This window comes from Oxyura jamaicensis, chromosome 4 (genome assembly GCF_011077185.1).
Source record: "Oxyura jamaicensis isolate SHBP4307 breed ruddy duck chromosome 4, BPBGC_Ojam_1.0, whole genome shotgun sequence".
NCBI classification, from domain to species: domain Eukaryota; kingdom Metazoa; phylum Chordata; class Aves; order Anseriformes; family Anatidae; genus Oxyura; species Oxyura jamaicensis.
This window is the reverse complement of record NC_048896.1, coordinates 64042883-64061462: the sequence shown is the minus strand read 5'-3', so window position 1 is coordinate 64061462 and position 18580 is coordinate 64042883. Positions and strand designations below refer to the sequence as shown.

General features: G+C 37.5%; 1 protein-coding gene and 1 long non-coding RNA gene across 3 annotated transcripts in view; one reads left to right on the top strand and one right to left on the bottom strand.

Moving 5' to 3' along the window:
* USP53 (ubiquitin specific peptidase 53) overlaps positions 1-15036 on the top strand; it is a 38453-nt gene extending 23417 nt beyond the window's left edge. For both annotated transcript variants that reach the window (XM_035325760.1, XM_035325761.1), the window contains exons 13-16: positions 40-772; positions 4122-4195; positions 9993-10092; positions 10900-15036. In XM_035325760.1, the coding sequence (XP_035181651.1) occupies positions 40-772; positions 4122-4195; positions 9993-10092; positions 10900-11884 (1892 nt within the window). In that variant the 3' untranslated portion in view covers positions 11885-15036. The remainder of the gene's footprint in view (positions 1-39; positions 773-4121; positions 4196-9992; positions 10093-10899) is intronic.
* A 656-nt stretch (positions 15037-15692) lies between these two features.
* LOC118166658 lies at positions 15693-17265 on the bottom strand. The gene is made up of 2 exons (XR_004750646.1): positions 17036-17265; positions 15693-16949 (listed from the first exon to the last, which is right to left on the bottom strand). It is a non-coding gene; the product is annotated as an uncharacterized LOC118166658 (long non-coding RNA).
* Between the last annotated feature and the right edge of the window lie 1315 nt (positions 17266-18580).

Below are 18580 nucleotides of genomic sequence, written 5' to 3'. Positions count from 1 at the left end.
TAATGCAGCTTTTTTTTTCTCCCTCTTCCTTCTTACCAGACTTGACTGGGGAAGATCGTTCCAATTTTAAGTCAGGATCCCCTCCAGTTGGGAATGGACTTAGACAATGCACTGATCAGCGCATATACAGCAGCCAGGGAAGAGGACCGTATAAGCATGACAGTGCACCTCACCAAGCAAAGCTTTCTGTACCGGTGCTTGGAACAAATAAAACAGAAGCTTTTACAGCTGGGGAGAAACTAATGGTTAGGAACCGGACTGATGGTGTCACTGGCTATGATACAGACTGCAGTCAAGACTCCAGAGACAAAGGAAGTAGCAGCAGCAGCAGAAGCAGGAGTAAAGGCTGGAAACCCATGCGAGAGACGCTAAATGTAGACAGCATTTTCAGTGAGACTGAGAAGAAACAGCATAGCCCGAAGCACAAGGCAACGCCGAACAGTAAATCTAAACATGAAAAAGAACGGAGCTTTAACCATTGGCCAAAGGAGAACCAAATCCAGAAATGTTTAATGACTATATACGAAGATGAAACAAAACAGGATACAGGAAGTAGAAGCTCTTTGGATTCAGAGGGGAAAGGTAATGCTGAAAAAATCAAAGGCTTTGCAGAGAAAAAAATCCATGGTGATAACTGGCAGATCCAGAGAACAGAATCTGGTTATGAAAGCAGTGATCATATCAGCAATGGATCTGCAAATCCAGACTCTCCTGTTACTGAAGGAATCAATCCAGCTGACGTCAAGAACGTTAAAGACGGTGCTTCCTGCAGGTAATGGTAGTTCTCTTAAGGACTTCTATAGATTGTACAGAAAATAAATTATGTTCTCGTGTTGTTTCATATACAATCCAGTAAGTATACTTTTGGAACTTTATATTCTTTACGCTATGTATGTAGAAAACTAGCAAAGTAGAAATATGAGTGCATTTATGAGTCTTACCTTCACTGAGGCTGCAACAATATTCAGTTCTGTTTGGAAGGTGCTGAGCCAGAGCTTTGAAGCCATGCTGAGGGGCAGGGTGTGTTAATTTCAAGTAACTGCCACAACTCTTTAATTACAGGGGTTTCAAACTGCAGGTAACTTGCCACCTGTGATGGAATAGAACTGTCTATACAAATTGTATCTGTAATAGTTGTATGGACAGGCCCCTAGTGAAAAGATGGGAATGGCAGTAGATGACTCTTGTGTATTGTTTCTAGTAATTGTTCTGAAATTTAGATTCCTAGAACACCTAAGGTTTATGTTGGTTACTTGATAATTGGTTGAAATATTTGAAATCTTTGCTGAGAAGTGTAAAATTACTAAAACTGGCTTAAAAAAAAGAATGGTTAGTAGTCAAATTTTAGTGAACTTTCTAAGAACTGCAGTAACAAGTATGCTGTCCAGAGAGGTTTTGGAGTCTCCATCTGCAGAGATGCTCCTAACCCAGCTGAATGTGGTCAAATGTGGTCCTGAGCAGTGCCTGTTTTGGCTGACGCTGCTTGAACAGGGGGTTGGAGTAGATGATCTCCTGAGCTCACTTCCAACTTAAATGGTTCTATGGTGCTGTGAGATAAAGTTGTCAACCTTCTGTATGCAGTTTTCTGCACTGTGTGTCTTAAACTGTATGTGGAAAATCATTCCTACTAGAATCTGTATGTTCTTATTCTGAATTTTGTTTATATCCATGAAATGGAAAAGCATAGTTATTAGACCAAGCTTATTCACAAATGATTGCTAGATTTGAGCATGATTTGGAAACATGTTTTCATCTGATTTTTTTTTTTCTTACGGGGGAAGGGAGTGGCAGGTGCAAAGAACGAAACTGCTCTGACTTCTATAAGTAGAGATGCAAAATTTAAAATGTATTTCATAAAGCATGTAGAAAGTCATCAAAGCAAAATTTTAATTTAAAACATTCAGAATTCACCTTCTGGGTGAAATAAAATGTCTCTGATTCTTTTGGTACTGCAAGAAAGCAAAAACAATCATTTGCTTAGTTCTCAGTTTCCTAGGGAATTATTTTATTTGGCATACAGAAGTTATAAATAAGGCCAAAAAAAATGGCCTTACCAAGACAGGACCAAACATTCAGCTAGAGTTCTTTCAGTCTGCACCGGTAGACAGAAGCAGGTGCTTACGTAAAGAGTAAAGAGGATAAAAATGGTGGTAATTAGAAGGTGTATTCTTCTGACCCTAGTGTACTTGGCTGTTTTATGGACTTTCCGAACGGGAGACTGAGACTGTGGTATCCACTTCCAATTAAAACATCTTTATTCCGTGCCTTTATCTGTTCACTACTCTCTCTGCTCCTTTCCTTCCCAGCCAACTAAACAAAACTGCACCATGCAAAACCCTTATGGGCTTTATTTGAATAATGATATGAATAAATATGAATATTTGAATAACAATTCAAATAAATGCACGTACAGTCCCTTTAAATCATTTTTATAATTGTTGTATCTACAGTTGCCTTGAACAGTGATTTCTACAGTTTAACCATGTTTTTTTAAAATGTCCTCCAGTAAGTAATTTAATGGGATGACCAAATACTCCTTGTATCTTTTTTATGAGAGACTTTTGTAAATGTAAGTAACTTGATTCATTAGGAATCTGCTTACACTGTTGTTTAACCTTTTGTCAAATAAAAAATATACTTCATCCAAATACGGATGATTTCTTGGGATTTTCCATTTTTATTGGGTGACCAATAAAACTTCAGACCATTAAAATCTTTAGAAATATTTTATGTGATTGGTATTTAGAATTGACTGGCAGTACCAGTACCAGAATCCAAAGGAATTACTTGAATTATTTGACAAGGTGGAAAAAAATGACTTTTGTTTTCCTGCCATTTTTAGGTTCTTTCTGCCTTTTTCTTTCACTGTTTTTCTTACTTTCCTGTCCTTTCAATAACAAGAGTCTCCTATAGCAAAGTTGCCACCATGTATCTTCTCTGCTTTACTTTGGGAGAAGGAAAGAAGTAGCAGGGTGTTTGTCAGCTCCCTGTCAGGGTTGGTAAGCAAAAAGTGTGCCTTAACTAGAAGAGCAAAAATTAACAACTCTGAATTTTCCTCTTGCGTCTGCGACCGTAGTCTTCTGTTTTTCTTCCAGTTTGAGGAAAAAGTGAGAGACCAAGTGGCAATATCAATTTTGTTGTATGAATATAAAAGCAATAAACAGCAAAAAAAAAAATAATAGCAAAATGTGATACTAGGAAAACAGACGAGCTAGAATCTTAGCTAACAAGTTTCATGTATTTAAAATGCTGTGAGATTTCTGCACTGAATTCAGGCTTCTCATAGATGCTGCTGCATAGGTGTTTCACTTTGAAATAATCAAGGTGATTATTTCTACTAGCACTGAAAATTTGTTTTGGACATGGGTGATGATGATGATAAATTGGAATAGACTGCCACATTGGTAGTTTTCTTTTGCTGTGCTAAGTGGTAATTATTAGGAAAAAAAAAAATCAAATAAATGGAATTGTGTGACCAGTATCATCTGTTCCTCTTGAAAATCACTCTAGAAAAATGATATCCAAAACAGTTGTGCTTTCTCAGTGATCTGTGTTAGTATGCACTCTTTAAAAAGTTTATGAAGTTTTTTTTGTTTGCAGTGAGGAAAAAGTGCAGTTTGTATTCCTTCCTCACTAGTGACACATCTCTGTTAAGTTATTGATAGCTTTTGAAATCACCTGTCTTCATTAAGCAGACCGAGGTGATACTACATAACAAATTGTCTTGATTATTTCTGCATTGCATAGTGGACATCCTGCTCCTCTACAGGGGGGCTGGGATGAGTGGGCATGTGCAATCTCCAGAACAAACTGGTATACACCAGACTCATAAACTGTATTTTTCAACTGTCCATGTTAAAGGATGCAGTTTATCCTAAATTCATCTGCATCATTGCAGCTTGTCATTCATGTTAGGTGTGTTAAAAGTATTCAAGTGCCACCTTCACTATTTTACGCATCTTCTGTGAAGTGTTTTAGTCAAAAATGTGACAGTAATGATAACAAGTGCCAAAGTTTCACACAGGCAAAGTTTTTATGCTTGTATGCATTCAAGGGAGTAATGTTTGTGATCACATGGCAGTAGTTGAATGTTTCAAATTATTTGTGTGTTTATTTTACAGTGAGCCGAACTTGTCAACTAAAAAAGCTGAAAATGTGTTGCATTCCGTATCCCAGCAGACCAGAAATTTTTATGGTAAGAATTTTAACTTGTATAAAGAATAAGAACCTTTCTAGAAATAATTTACATATACCAAAACTATAATACTAACATACTGATAGCACATAAGAGATGGATAGATTTCTGATTATTTTATAATGTTGCTGCAAGTTTGTCATGATATTTCATAAAAATGAAAAATGTATGGCAACACATAATGTTGTCTGTACCTAGGTCAAGAAAATCTGCGTGGAGTTGGTGGCTGTTTTGTGCCAGTGTGTAACTGCTACTGGTTGGTGTAGGTTCCCTGTACAAGCACCAGAAACACAAGTTTTCACCAGTACTCATGATTTTTGGACGACATTATACTGGCATATAAGGCATTCAGTGTAAATCATTTTTACTGCCTTTAATCACTATTTTCTTTTTAATCCAATGCAAATGATTAAATGTGAACCTCATTTTCTTTTGCTTGTATTCTGTTTGAGAACGTATTTCTCAGTTTAATGTTTTTTAGCAACTGTGCTCATCTCCTATGTCCTCCACCCTCGGCGTCAGGAACCCGCCCCCCCAAAAAAAAAAGTCAAAAGAAAATGCAGTCTTTCTGTTCATTCCCTGTGTTTTCAAAAACAAACAAACGAACATTTCTATGAGTGTCCTTAGTGGATACTAAGGAAGATTTTTTTTTTAAATGTCTGGGTATGCTGTGGTACCATTTCTCTTCCTTCAAGATAAGAAGCAATATCAGGAAGAAACAACTTGTAATAAGGAAATCTACTTCCTTTTACATACTAATATGTCTGCTGGGTTTTTATAAATGCTGTGGCGTATAAATATTACAGGTCAGTGTGAGGCCAGCCAAAATCATTATCTACTGTTGCTGGAACAATGGAATAGTGCTTGTACAAAGAGGTACAATAAATATTAAGACACTTCCCCAGGAAATGTTTGATTTTTTTATATATATCATACTACTTTTCAAAGAATTGTACACTACAGATTCTTCTAAGACTTAAATTTGAGAGAGGTGATGTATTTGCCGTACCACTTTGTTATTGTTATTCCAGTTACTTTTGGGTTGTAAAAAGAGAACTAATTTGGTGGGTTTTTTTTGTTTTTGTTTTTTTTTTTTCATTTTGACAAAAATAAAAGCCCTTGAACCCAATTTTGCATGGAATGAGAAGATCTAGTTTTGTATGATATTTTTTTCTACTGTAGTTCTGTAGTGTAACTGTTTTTACCATTACCAATGGAAAAAAGTATATAAACACTGGGGTAGCAAAGAAGAAGAAAAAAAAGCCACTAGTGAAAATATAAAAAACACTGTCAGAATGAGAAATAGCTGGGTTCAAACAATGTTTCAATTTATTGCTAAGTATTCTCTGGAGATTACTGTGTACTGTACTTGATTATATTTAAAACTTTGATCACGTTACAAATATTTCTTCAAAACTGTTACCTTTTCCAAGTGATACTCGCAGTTATCATAAAACATAATTGTCATGAAGCATTGGTGTAAAATTCCCATCTTTGCAGTAATTGTTTCACTAATTTTTGAATAGTTTCGTAACAAAATCATATGTAATTTTAAATTAAATGTGAAGTTTTCACTTGTGCAAGTTTTGGAAAACCACTGTTACTGTAAATGATAAATGGGCTCAAAAAGAAATCTGACGAATTTGATTATATACATGGCCGACGTTAAAGATTTAGACACAGGTTTTTTTGCTTGTGTAAAAAGTGTCAGAACATCTTTAGGAAAAACAGCAGTAGTCATTTACAGGTACCGGTTGTACTGCCTTATGTTATGTTTCTAAATATTGTGACCATGACTAGAATTGGTAGGTAAATACCATACAGATTCCTAAAAAATGGTACTTTAACAAGGAAATATCTAGTCCTTTCTGAGAGAGGAACAAAACATAAGAAATGTTTGTTAGCTGCTCCTGGCAACTTGAAAAAAAAACTTCTTGTCTCTTCTTGGGAAAATAACCTTGAACTTTTAATTATGCCCACTGTTTGCGTAACTGTGCTTTGCCAGTTCCCGATTTTAACAGGAGCTGAATGAGGCTACTGTTCAGTGGTTCAGGAATTCTGTCCTTGACTTTCAAAAATAAACTTATTGTTACAGCATTTTAAAGATAGTAACGTATCGCACAGTGGTTATGTGGATCAAATGGCTGTTTCTTTCACTACTAGTAAGCAGTAGATAACTTGCGCTAAAGCAAGTGTCCCACATGGCCAGCAATTCAACCTAGAAGTCATATTTTCTAGATTTTATTATTTTCAAAGTTCAGAGTATTTTTGAACTTCAGTCAAAAATCCCTTCAGTCAAATAAAATGGTGATTCAAATGGGCTGAATGCTTTATGTAATCTTGTGTAACGTGCAGTAATAAAAGCTACCTGTTCAGTGACTTCATTTAAATAATAATGAAGATGTGCTCAGCATCAATGCCTTAAAATAATAATTTGTTCCATTTGAGAAGAATTGCATTGCATTTGCAGAGTGGTGTTTTTAATATTGTAAATCCAGAGGTTTTTCTGTTAAGTTGTTGAGCTCACTAGTATGAGACAATTTCAACTGAAATCTTGAAGCATTCAGAAGCTCTTATGAATATAGAAACAACCCCCAGATTGCCTTTAATTCTTTGTGACTTAATAAAACCATACTTCTGAAAAAGAAAACATATCTTCTTAGGAAAAACATATTTATAGTAATATTTAAAATGTGCTTCTAAGGGAAAATCCAGTTGTTAACCTTTCTGATGCAGTAAGTCTATATGACTGAAGAACTGAGTAGTGAATTAAAGCATACAGCTACTTATTTTCCTGAATGCAAAACAGAAACAAACAAATGTCTTAGTAGAACTGTATTTTCATTTTGCCTGGATGTTAAAAGCCAAGGGAAAAAAAAAATCTGCTAAAAAGTATATAATAAAATTTTTACAACTGCATGTTGCTCTATAAGGAGAGTTTATACAATAAAGTATTTTTTTAAAGATTTTTTTAAAATACAGTATTTTTTTTAACAAATTATAATGTGTTTACCTTCATTTCTGGGACTGTTTTTGTTCCACATTTCCAAAACTTCCAGTAAGTTCATCTGTGATTTCAGCTGAACACAGAAAAATGTCTGTGTTCAGGGAGAAGAATTTACCACAGGACATTCTTATTGGCAACTTAAATAAACCAACAAAAATCACTCATCAGGAAATCAAAACTACAGGAAACATGCAGCTAAAACATTAGTAAGAATGATTTTTTTTTATGTACAGAAATTGGGCATTGCAGAATTGTGCAAATGTTCTCTATATGTAAATCAAGTCATTAGAGGAAAAAAACATGCTTTTCTTGTTGGCTATAGAATGGGTGTTAATCTTTTTACAAATCTAGATTGGCTATTCATCTGTGAAAATAGCTGTTGACAAATCGTTTAAGATTGGTTTGTATTTGAGAGACCAGAGCTACCTTTACTTACTGGTAAGCTGCTTATGACCCGTTGATAAGGTTGTCAGTCTGCAGCTGAGCCCAGTGCTCATGTGTCCCATATTTGGGTTTGCAAAGAATCTGGAGCCAAAATTCCCTATAGAGCCTGTGCCTGGTTTTAACCTTGCATGGATCTCATGTCAGCAGAAGAGAAAATAACACGTCTATTTTTAAGTTAGCTGGAATTCTGAAGACAAATCACCTGGTATTGCTGAGCAGCTTTGGTTGAGTGTGCCATGGGCATGCTAAAGAGTTTACTACCCTTTGCTGCCTCCTCCTGACAGATTTATGATACTGCCTCTTGGAAGGACTTAATGTGCTAAATTCCTCCAGAGTTTGGCTTGGAATGCACTTCACATCAGCCGGGTTTTGGAATTAAAGAGCAGTTGTATGGTCAATTTGTATGTAATTTTTAAGTAGGAATGCTCTCGTATAAAAACCTGTATATTCAAAGACTCAAAGTTAAAAACATTAGCTGCAGACACAGTTAATCTAGAAAATTATTTGACTAATCTATTCCTAGACTGTATGCTGAAGACGGGTCTATGATTAAATACTGAACTGAAAATATTCACAGGAATTAATGCGACGGGGTTGTGCTCTTCTCAGTAAAGTGATTTACAGTTCATTAAAATCTGTAGCAGAATGAAATGTTTTCTATTTGATTACCTCAGTGTTAGTTATCTCTGCTGCCATGGCCTGCTGGAGAAGTTTTGAACTTCCTTTCAGGTTAGTCACTTGACCCTTGCCAGTGTCACAAGGGCTCATTCAGTAACCATGTTTTCACATAAGTGTTCTTTCTAGGGCTGTGGTACTGTTTACCATGCTGGAATAGCAAGAATTTTTTTTAGTTTCAAGGCTCGAAGGAAAGCTGTATTGAAGGCTTTGTCTCTTCAGGTATATGCCTTTTTAGCCTCTACAACCTGTGTCTTTGTCAAAGATTTAACTTCTTTAATCTTTTATCTGTTAAAAGATAGGGCAGATACTGACCCTTGAAGTAAATCTCCAGCACTGCCCCAAAGTTTTTAGTTTAGTTCTCCTCTGTTGGGTTTTTGACTCAAGTCAAAAACGAGTTCATGAGTCAAAATAATGCTTCCAAGACTTTAAAACTGGGGAAAATAACACATGCAAATAATAATAATAATAATATACTGGGGGGAAAAAAAAAAGAAAAAAAACCAATAACTTAGTAAGATTACATCAGTTAAGAATAGACACCAAATTTTTATAGCTTTTGCTGATAAAAGGAGAACAGCCTATGTTAGCTAATTTCCAACAGGGTAAATTAGTACTGCCTGCTGAATCAGATCATTCCACTGGAATTCAGGCAGTGTAGGCTGCCTTTTGTGAAGTACATTGCCATTTTTCCTGAAATAAGCAAAGTCGTTGTATGGATATAGTCCATACATTTACAAAATACAACATTTGATTGACTGCAGGTTGAATGCAGAACAGGTGACTGGTTATAATGGACCAATTATTGCATTAGGAAGACTTGCAGTAACTATCTTCCAACAGAAAGACCATTGCTTGTCACTTGCCAAGAGTGTGTTTTCTTCTGTGTGGTGTCAACATGGATTCTTCAATGCTTCTTTTATTCACTGTTAACTAGGAGCTGCTTTGTTCAGAAATTGTGTATTTTTAGAGAAAAAATCTTTGCTTTTGTCTGTGAATAGAAGGAGCTTCTAGAGTGTGTGTAGTACTGCTGGCCCGAGCACTCTTATGTTGTGTGCTTAGGGCATGTGAATGAGAATGCTCTCTGTCTGCTTCGTATCTGCAAACTGTACAGTTATTGTAGGAGAAGTAACGGTTCTAGCATTTTTTAAATGTTTCAAGGATGCATAATGCATTTCTCAAACAAGGAAACAAAACACAAACAAAACCCCACTCTTACAGGATACATTCTAATTTGTTAATAAGTCATGTGAAAATTCAAAAGTAGTAATATATTATTACAAAAATTTCTTTTGGATATCTGAATAAAGGTGCTTTCATTAAAAACTATTTTTGAAAATGTATTTGTAATTAGACAAAATGTCTATGAAAATGTAATGTGATGAAAACATCTCTATAGGACTTAGATTGTGGACAAAATTGTGATAATTACCTCTTTTTCACCAACATCTAAAAAAGAGAGAGAACGTTTCCTCCAGATTACTGTGGATGAATATAAGATCTGATCTTCTGTGAAGGATCTTTTCCAAAAATGTTATTTTGACTTCTGTCAGATCTTGACAAGAATTAAGTTTCTTGTTTTGTTGTGTTTTGTTTGTGTATAACCTCTAAGAAATCACAAAGGAGTTGGATTGTATTTCTGCCTATTTTAAAATATTTTTCCACCCCCAGACTTGAGGAAGGACCCCATCAATTCAGAAGTTAACTATAAACCTCACGTTACTTTCCCAACAGAATTACATTTGCAGGTGCCCAGTCCTCCAGTAAAGAGGTAACTAATGCTAGTATTAATTTACTATGTAGTATTATTAAAAAAAAAAAGAATTCTGTAATGTGATAATAATCAATATTAATTATTGTTAAAGTATAGTTAAAGAAGTAAAGGTATTAAATCTTTCTGACAGACAATGCCTCTTGCATTTATAGGGATAAAAGCTTTGCTCTTGGAAAAAAATGAGTTTTAATTTTGTTACTTAGTGGATGGAACCAAATAACTTATGTACTTTAAGCCATCTTACCGGAGCAATGGGTTTTAATATTTTATTTTGAATTTGTATTATTTAGCAAGTATTGGTTAACCAATTTTGTGGTTAATGCAATAAGCCAATAAAGTTTTCAATAGTTTGGCAGGAAGCGGGTATTGTCTGTTTAGAAGCTGCTGCAGTATACCTGTTGTTTCTGATTTGAACTGTAAGTGCTCAGACCCTCTTAAAAATCAAGAATTAAACTGCAAGTTTAGCTCCCCGAAGTAACACCTAACATTTGAAAAATAGAATTATCAGCCCAAGTCACAAGGATGCTTAGAAGATAACCAAATTCATGTTTGATACACTCCTGAATCTTGAAGGAATTTCTTTATTATGACTAATCTCCCTCAAAGTTTTCTGGGGACAGAGTACCTTTCAAATGAAAGAAGCTCAAAGTGATTTAATGCAACTTTTAATTAAATGGCTTATGTCAGGTCAAGAATACCTAGGCAGTGTTACCAGAGCTGTCACCGTAAAAGTTGCTTGCATCATTTGCCATTGTTACTCTGGCTTTAATGGATACTTATGTCCTCTGTGTTTTTCTATTTTAGAGCTGAAATGCCTGAGAGTAATAGGAAACTTTTCCCATCATCAACTCTACAGCCAGTTCTTAAAGAGGTGGTGAAGTCAGAAAGTAGGAACAAGGCAAACGAACCGAATTCTTCAGAGTGGATTAATCCAGACAGGTTTGAGAAGATGAATGTATCACTATATTGTGCTGATGGCATACCCCACCCTTATACAGAAAACATCTGTGGAAGGAAGGCAATCAGCAACGATTTTCACTCCTCATCCCATCCGCAGCCTCTTCACACAAGAACGTTTGTTCCCAAGATGGGGTTTTTGGCTTCTGTGCCGCAGAATCCATTGGAAAGGCCTGTTGTGCTGCCCCCTCCCTGTGAGCATGCTGGGCACCCAGTCCGCAGGGCAGATGCTCTTTGCGTGCCAGAAGCAGTTTACCAAAATCTTCCTCCCCCTTTACCTCCAAAGAAATATGCTCTGAATGTTTTGCCAGGATCAGAAAGTAATTCAGCAACTGATGTAAAACTGACAGAAGTGTTGCAAAATAACCCATTAAGGCAAGCAGGTACACCTTTAAAGTCTGTATCAGAAGCAAATGTATTTACAAACGATCAAAGGCTCAAAGAACCATTTCAAGGGAATGAGTTGTTTGTTCATAAACCAGATTCTCCACCTAGCTTATCAGTTAATGACTTTTGGACAGTGTCTGAGAACTTCTTAAAGAAAGGATCTCGTCATATGGGACCAAGTGCTGGCTATGTGGATGGCAATGACAGTGTATCCCTGACAACTTATTTTTCTGTAGACAGTTGTATGACTGACACATACAGGATGAAATATCATCAGAGACCCAAGCTGTATTTTACCGAAAGTGGAAGCTTTCACAAAGAAAAGCATCCATCACCAGCTGGAGTAGAACTGAATGCTCCCTACCATGCTACTCATGAGCCCAGGCATCCCACATCTGAGCAAAGGTACAAGGCAAATGTAGAAGGCATACATTGCAGTAGATAGAGCTAAAAAATTAAAAATCTGGATCTGACTGTTGCATTTCACATAGTCTGTAAATGGGCACAAGCCTTGAATCTGTGTGTAAGTTGGTACCCAGCTGGCTGTACTTTGCCTAGGAGTTATGACTCTGTAAATGAATATGCAAATAGGAGGTGAGCAGAGGAGAAGAGGTGCTAAACTTCCAGTTCTTTGATTTATTACTGTAGTTGCCTTAATGCTTACCTCTGTTATTTGTCTCATCTTCTACAGTTTAGGTTGAAAATGGTCCCTTTAGGTATATGCATCTTACAGCAGTGGGATCAACTAGATGTTACTGATTTTATTTTTTTTAATGTTTAAATAGTTGCAATTTAAAAAGCATTCCTTCAGACTGTGGTCACTACATACTTAAACAAAAGTGGTAAATGTATTACCATATATAATGCAGTAAATACAATGGAGCAGTATTTTCCTGATAGGTAGCAGGAGGTTGTTTCTTCAGCTGACTTCTCTGAGAGTCTGTGCTTTCACAAACCTTCAAGTGTCTTTAATATAAGTTTATCCAGAGATTTTCTAACTTATTTAAAAGCCTTAATAATAATTCTTCACAAACTGTTTTGTTTTGCAAGTGCTAGGTAAGATTTTTAAAGGGAATTCAAGTAAATGGCAGTAATGTTATCCTATTAATATACCCGCTCTGTTTGTACACACTTTTAAGCTTACACATTTATGAGATATGTTCACCCTATAAGCTATATACTTTAACTTAGTCAAATAAAGTTTAACCACATAAGCTACAAACTGGTATATGAAAATAGGATGCTAATTTTAAAATATGGATGTATTATACAGCTATCAAATATGCATTTTGGTAAGGTTTTAGAATTACGGAATCATAAAACAGCCCAGGTTGGAAGGGACCTTTGAAAGATAATCAGGTCCAATGTTTCTTGTGAAAAGGCAGCTTAGATGAGATTATCTAGCATCCTGTCCAACTGAACCTTGAAAACTTCCTATTATTGGAGGCTTTCAGGATGTGATTGGATAGGGTGCTAGATAAGTGTGTCCCTGTGGAGGTTGTTCCAGTGATTGACTGTTCTCACTGTTTAAAAAAAAAAAAAAAATAATAATAATAATTAAAAATATATCTTAGATCCAGATGAAGTCTTTCCTGGTGCAATTTGTTACCCATTGCCCCTTGTCTTCTCCATGTGGCTCCTTGTGGAAAGTGAGCCTCCATCCTGTCTGTAGCCTCTCTTTAAGTACTTTAGGCATATTTGCTGTTTATATTCTGTTCTGATTTATTCTACAGTTGCACACAAAGTCAGTGTTGCTATTTATTGAACTTCCTATCTTTTCAGCTTGACATTTTAAGCAATGTTTAACAGGGATCAGACATAATTTTACCGACATTTTTTTCCCCTCTTCGGGACAGTTGTACAAATGGCTAAGTACTGTAATAGCAGGGAAGTCTGACTGAACCTGCAGCCATTCAGACTAAGGTGGCATGAGAAGAAGAGGTTCCTCTCTTTCTCTGTTCTAGCACTCTGCCCCGCTGTTTTGGCAGGTCTGGCATTTACCGTGTCTTTTGCTAACCTGACTTATTTCAGAAATAAAGCAGATTTATTTGGCATTTATTTGGTTAAGAAGTTAAATCAGTGCACGTAAATATTAAGTGACTGCTGAGGCAAAGCACATGGACCAGTGAGGTTGGGGGAGAAAAGAAAGGTGAACAGGATTTTACCCTCCTGGCAACCCTGAGCGTTAGAAACGACCTCCTGCATCTTGTGTCAGAAACATTGGCTTAGGGTTCTCTTCCAGTCTGTTGTAGCACTGCACAATGTGTAATTTAGAATTAATGTCAGGAAGTCCTGACACAATCTGGAAAAGCTGAACCTTATGATTATTTGTGTTACTGTTAACTTAAAATTGGGGTGGTGCTGACAACATCTAAACATAAATGCCTTTTAGTTAAGAAAATAATGCAGGCAGGTTAAAATGCATGGTAAACACACTCGATTATGCTTGCACTGTTAGTCAGAGAGGCTTTTTTAATGTTTATAAAATGTATGTGAGTTTTAGTGCTTCAACAAAATGTTGAAAACTGTTTAGCGTGATTAACCAAGTTACACATTTGGTTATTCTTTAAGGTCAGTGTTTTAAACTACTTGTAACTTACAGTATAAAACTGGAACATGATGTATGCAACAAACCAGGTATCTTAATCTTATTTTTGTCTTGATCAAAATTTATCGTAGCACTTGGGAAAAAAATTATAGAGTTTATAGTACAAATAATTATGCATGTTTAGGTATGGTTGCTGGAAAACAGCAACTTTAAAATACCCTTTTATAAGCAGATCAGTGGAATAGAGGAAAAAAGCCTTGAACATGTAACAACTGGGAAGATTCCTTATTGTAGTATTTTTGAAAGATTTCAAAACTTGTAAATTAGTATTTTCTAGTGTACCTACAGCCATGTTACATAATATACATAGCCAGTTAAGTAAAACTGTCTTCTAATACTTGTGTAAAAAACAGATTATGGAATTTGTAAATAATGTATAATTTGTAAAAAAGAAAAAAAGTTTGCAAAAATCTTGTATTTGAAATGACAGTATTTTTATGTATAAATAGCACAGCAACAACTGTGAATGATAACAGCTATTTTTAAACATGCATAACAATGTTCATACTTCTGTACAAAAAGCAATATGAATGCCTATTACTGATGCCAATGAACTTGGTTTCCAGTAAGCACAACTGGTAAACTTATTTTTAAAGTAGCTGCAGTAATTTAGATGTACTTCTGTCTTCTTGCTTTGCTTGAAACAATCTTACCAGACAACTTCTTAGGTGACCCATGTTTACCAGGTATTTAATAGTAAACAGACAGCTAATTCAGGCACCTTTGTTTTTATATTTGACTCTGCACTTCGTTATGTATGTAATATTTGCTAATGAATATGTGATAACTTGTTTTGACTTACCTAGGGTGCCTATTTATTTTTTTATAAATGTCCCCTTCTGGCTATAGATTTGTATAAGAGCCTAGATGATTTTTGTAACAGTAAATACATTAACAAGTCTTGTAATTAATATATTTTTCAGTCCTTAGAATTATTTTCTTGCAAAGTTCTGCTTGTTCAAACTATCAGATTAAAAACTTAAAATATCTTTGTCTCTGTTCTTTCTGTATGCCACACACAAACCAAAACCCAAACCCACAGCAAGACCCCCATACCCTGGCTTTCCAGAACCACATTTTTAAATGATGATAGTTAATACTAATGCTTGTAAGCTTTGAAGAGAAGGTGGTTGTTACCATAATTGAAGTAGAAATCATTTTCTTAAATACTGGTTTGTTAATAAGCTATTTAGCTTTCTAAATACCTTTGAAATGCATAAATCAATTTTAATACCCTAATCCCATAGATTTGGTGACAACTGCTTTATTAGTTATACTTCATAGCTCTACTCTATTAGGGGTAAGTGAAGTGAAGTTTGCTTCTATTATGTATCTTTAGGTACTCCAGGGGTGTATGAAATAGTCTGAGCTCAAAGCATCATAAGCCTGTACTTTGATAGCTTTGGTTCCTGAGATATGTAAAACCCTACCTTTCAGACCTGGCTGAAGGAAAAAAAAATCATTACAGAATAGCTTGAGCTTTCTTTTAACCTTCTAAAATTCATTCAGTCAACATTTTTTCTCAAATCTGCCTTACAAAAGAGAAATGGAACATTACAGTGATTATGGTGCCTCCTTAGTAGGTTGTTCCCTTGAGATTTCACTGTGAAATCACGTTGGGGAAAAAAACAGTAGTGAACTTGTCTCTTTAATAGGCTCATTTGAAAGAAAAGTTAAAAAACAATCTTCTCTCTGAGAATGCAATCATAGTTCAGCTTTTTTCTGTCCTGAGTCAGGAATGCTGAAACCACTTCTTCATATGTACTACCCACCCATGTCATAAATACTAGCAGGTACAGGTCAAAAGCTTTAAGCTCACTTCTGAATGCACAAGCCTGATACATAATTGAAGCTACTGTCAACTGAAAAATTGTTTAGGAATAATAATAATAAAAAAAATACGTACCCACTTACATGACCTGAAACCTATTTAACTTGATAGAAACCTATTTAACTTGATAGCAGCCTCTTCTCAATGTGTTAGAGGATGCTGGAATACCCAACACTTGAGTCTCTGAAGTCCAGTTATGTTTTGTATTTATTCCTGGGAAATATATATATCTCACAATTAAGGGTATTTACAAGGGAAAAGTATACAAGGCAACTGAACTGCTTCCACCCATAGTTAAAGATTTTCTTTCCCAAAACCCAATCATCTGGTAAAAATCTTACTCTGTGTACTCGGCTTCCTTTTCTTTCTCCTGAGCACGACATATTCCTTAATGTAACATTGTTTTGAAGGCTTTGTTATAGTCAGGGACATACAAAACTCTAATGGAGCACATGGAAGTTGAAGGGCCAGTACTATTTACAGTAGCTCACAGATTTATGGAGGAGCGTACTTCACATGTAACCTGCCTACGAAGGCTCTTCTTGTAAGCTCCCTCCTTCACTGTTCAGAGCAAGGTGCTCAGACCTGACTAACTCAGCGAGGACAGCGCCCACTGTTACCCGCTGCCATGTTCCAGAAAGCTCAGTATCTGCTGAAGCAAGAATCTGCTGCACACTGTGGTACAAAGAGAGAACGGTACTACAAACCAACAGGGACAGCATCATACTAGCACGCTCGGAGGTAAAATAGCAGAGAGATGTTTCATCTTTCGAGCAGTAAGGCCTGAGTTACAATTCCCGTCTGTGAGAGCTGCATTTTATTGTCACTACTGTCTGTCCTTCCGTTCGCTTTTTTACAAAGAGTACATATTTTCATGTATGCATCATAAATATTCAGGCACAAACGACCAAAGCGCAGCCGAGCCGTCCCGTGGACTCCGAAGGCACAGCAGGGGCAGGGCGGGCGCGGCTCCCGCCTCCAGAGGTCCCCAGGTGCGAGCGGCGGTGCCCCCACGGCCGCCTCCTGCCGGGCAGGTCCCGCTGCTCTCCGTGAGGCGCCGGGGCCGCGGCCCTGCGGGGCACAAAGACGCCAGGTCAGGGGCTCCCCGCGGCACGGGCTGGCTCAGCACCCCTGGCCCGCCCCGCGGCCCCCCCGACCTCAGGGCAGCAGGTAGATGAGCACGAAGAGCGCCAGATCGAAGAGGACGAAGAGCCACAGGTCCAGCCAGTACGACTGCCCCGACAGGGCCGGCGCCGGCACCGCCGCCACGTCCCGCTCCGCCTCCGCCTCCGCCCGCTCCCGGCGCCGCGACACCGCCGCCGCCGCCGCCATCTTGTCCCGCCGCTCCGGGAAGGGAGGCGGGCGGCGCCCACCGCGCAGGCGCCAGCAGCCCTTCCGCGTGCGGAGCCAATGGGAGGTGAGCGCACGTACCCGCCGCCACGCCCGCGCGGCCACACCCGAGGGAGGGGCTGCCGCGTCACGTGATGGGCGGGTGGTGACCGTTGGCGACCGTTGGTGGCTGTTGGCAGGGAGCTCTCGCGGCGGGAGCCTCCCTCAGCCCGTGGCGGGCCTTTCTGCCACAGTAGCAGGGCTCCTTCTGTCAGTCTCCACAGGGACTTGTGTGGAAATAAACATTCCCCCCTTGCCGTGTCAGCTTTTTGGAGGGCGGGCGGCTTGCTGGAGCAAACTGAAGGTCCTCTGGGAAATTTTGGTGGGGAGATGCCCGGGGAAAATGTGCTTATCCTTGAAAGCTGGTTGCAGCTTCTACACCTTAAACCAATGTTTAATGTCATGCACGTTGTGGGCTTTACACAGCACGCAACTGCATAAAAACAAAACAAAAAAACGAAGCTGCACAGCCTGTTCTGCCCTCAGGCAGACTTGCCAGTTCACTTGGAAGGAGTGCAATTATTTTCATTTTGTCTAGAAGAGTGACTAGAAATTGTTGATTATACTAAATAAAATCACCTTCATTGGCGCTATTAGCCACTTTTAGCCTTGCATCAAGACAAAAAGCAATGCTATGTGCAGAATACAGTTGATCCCACCTCAGGTATTAGAGACTGAATCTTCACTATTTTTTCATTATTTTTCAAGTACAGCTGCCACCTGCATCGGTCTGAAGTATTTGGGGTTGTTGCATACTTTTTAACTTATACTGTCAGGTTGTTTCTCACTCCCTTCCTTCCTAATAATTTACCTTTCAGTTAATGGCCTTGTATGTAATCCAGAATTTGCTAAAATAATTTCTCAAATACTTTAAGTAAAACCCCTGCAAAACAACAACAAAATAAAAACAAACAAAAAAACCCTACCTCGTAGTTATCCCGTCCTTTTGTTTAGGTTTTCGTACATTTGCTCTCCAATCTTACATCTCTTCCAATCAATACTGGGGAGTGGAGAAAATCCGAATTGTTTTGACAAAGGATGGTGCTCCCTGATCTGAAATCGAATCTAGTTGGCGTCATGAGAGCCTTTTGCCATTAGAGGGAGCTCTGAGACCCCAAGATTACAAAAGCATAGGCTGGAGAGGCTTTAGCTGTAGAAATAACTGAAGAAAGAACATTCTCTTTTCTACCCAGCAAAAAGAGAGTCAAGAGAGCCACGAAAATAGTGGAATATTTTTTTGCGAGGAATTAGAAAACAAACAAACAAAAAATTAAAAGTGTAAATGTGCCCATTAAGAAATGATATTTGAAACC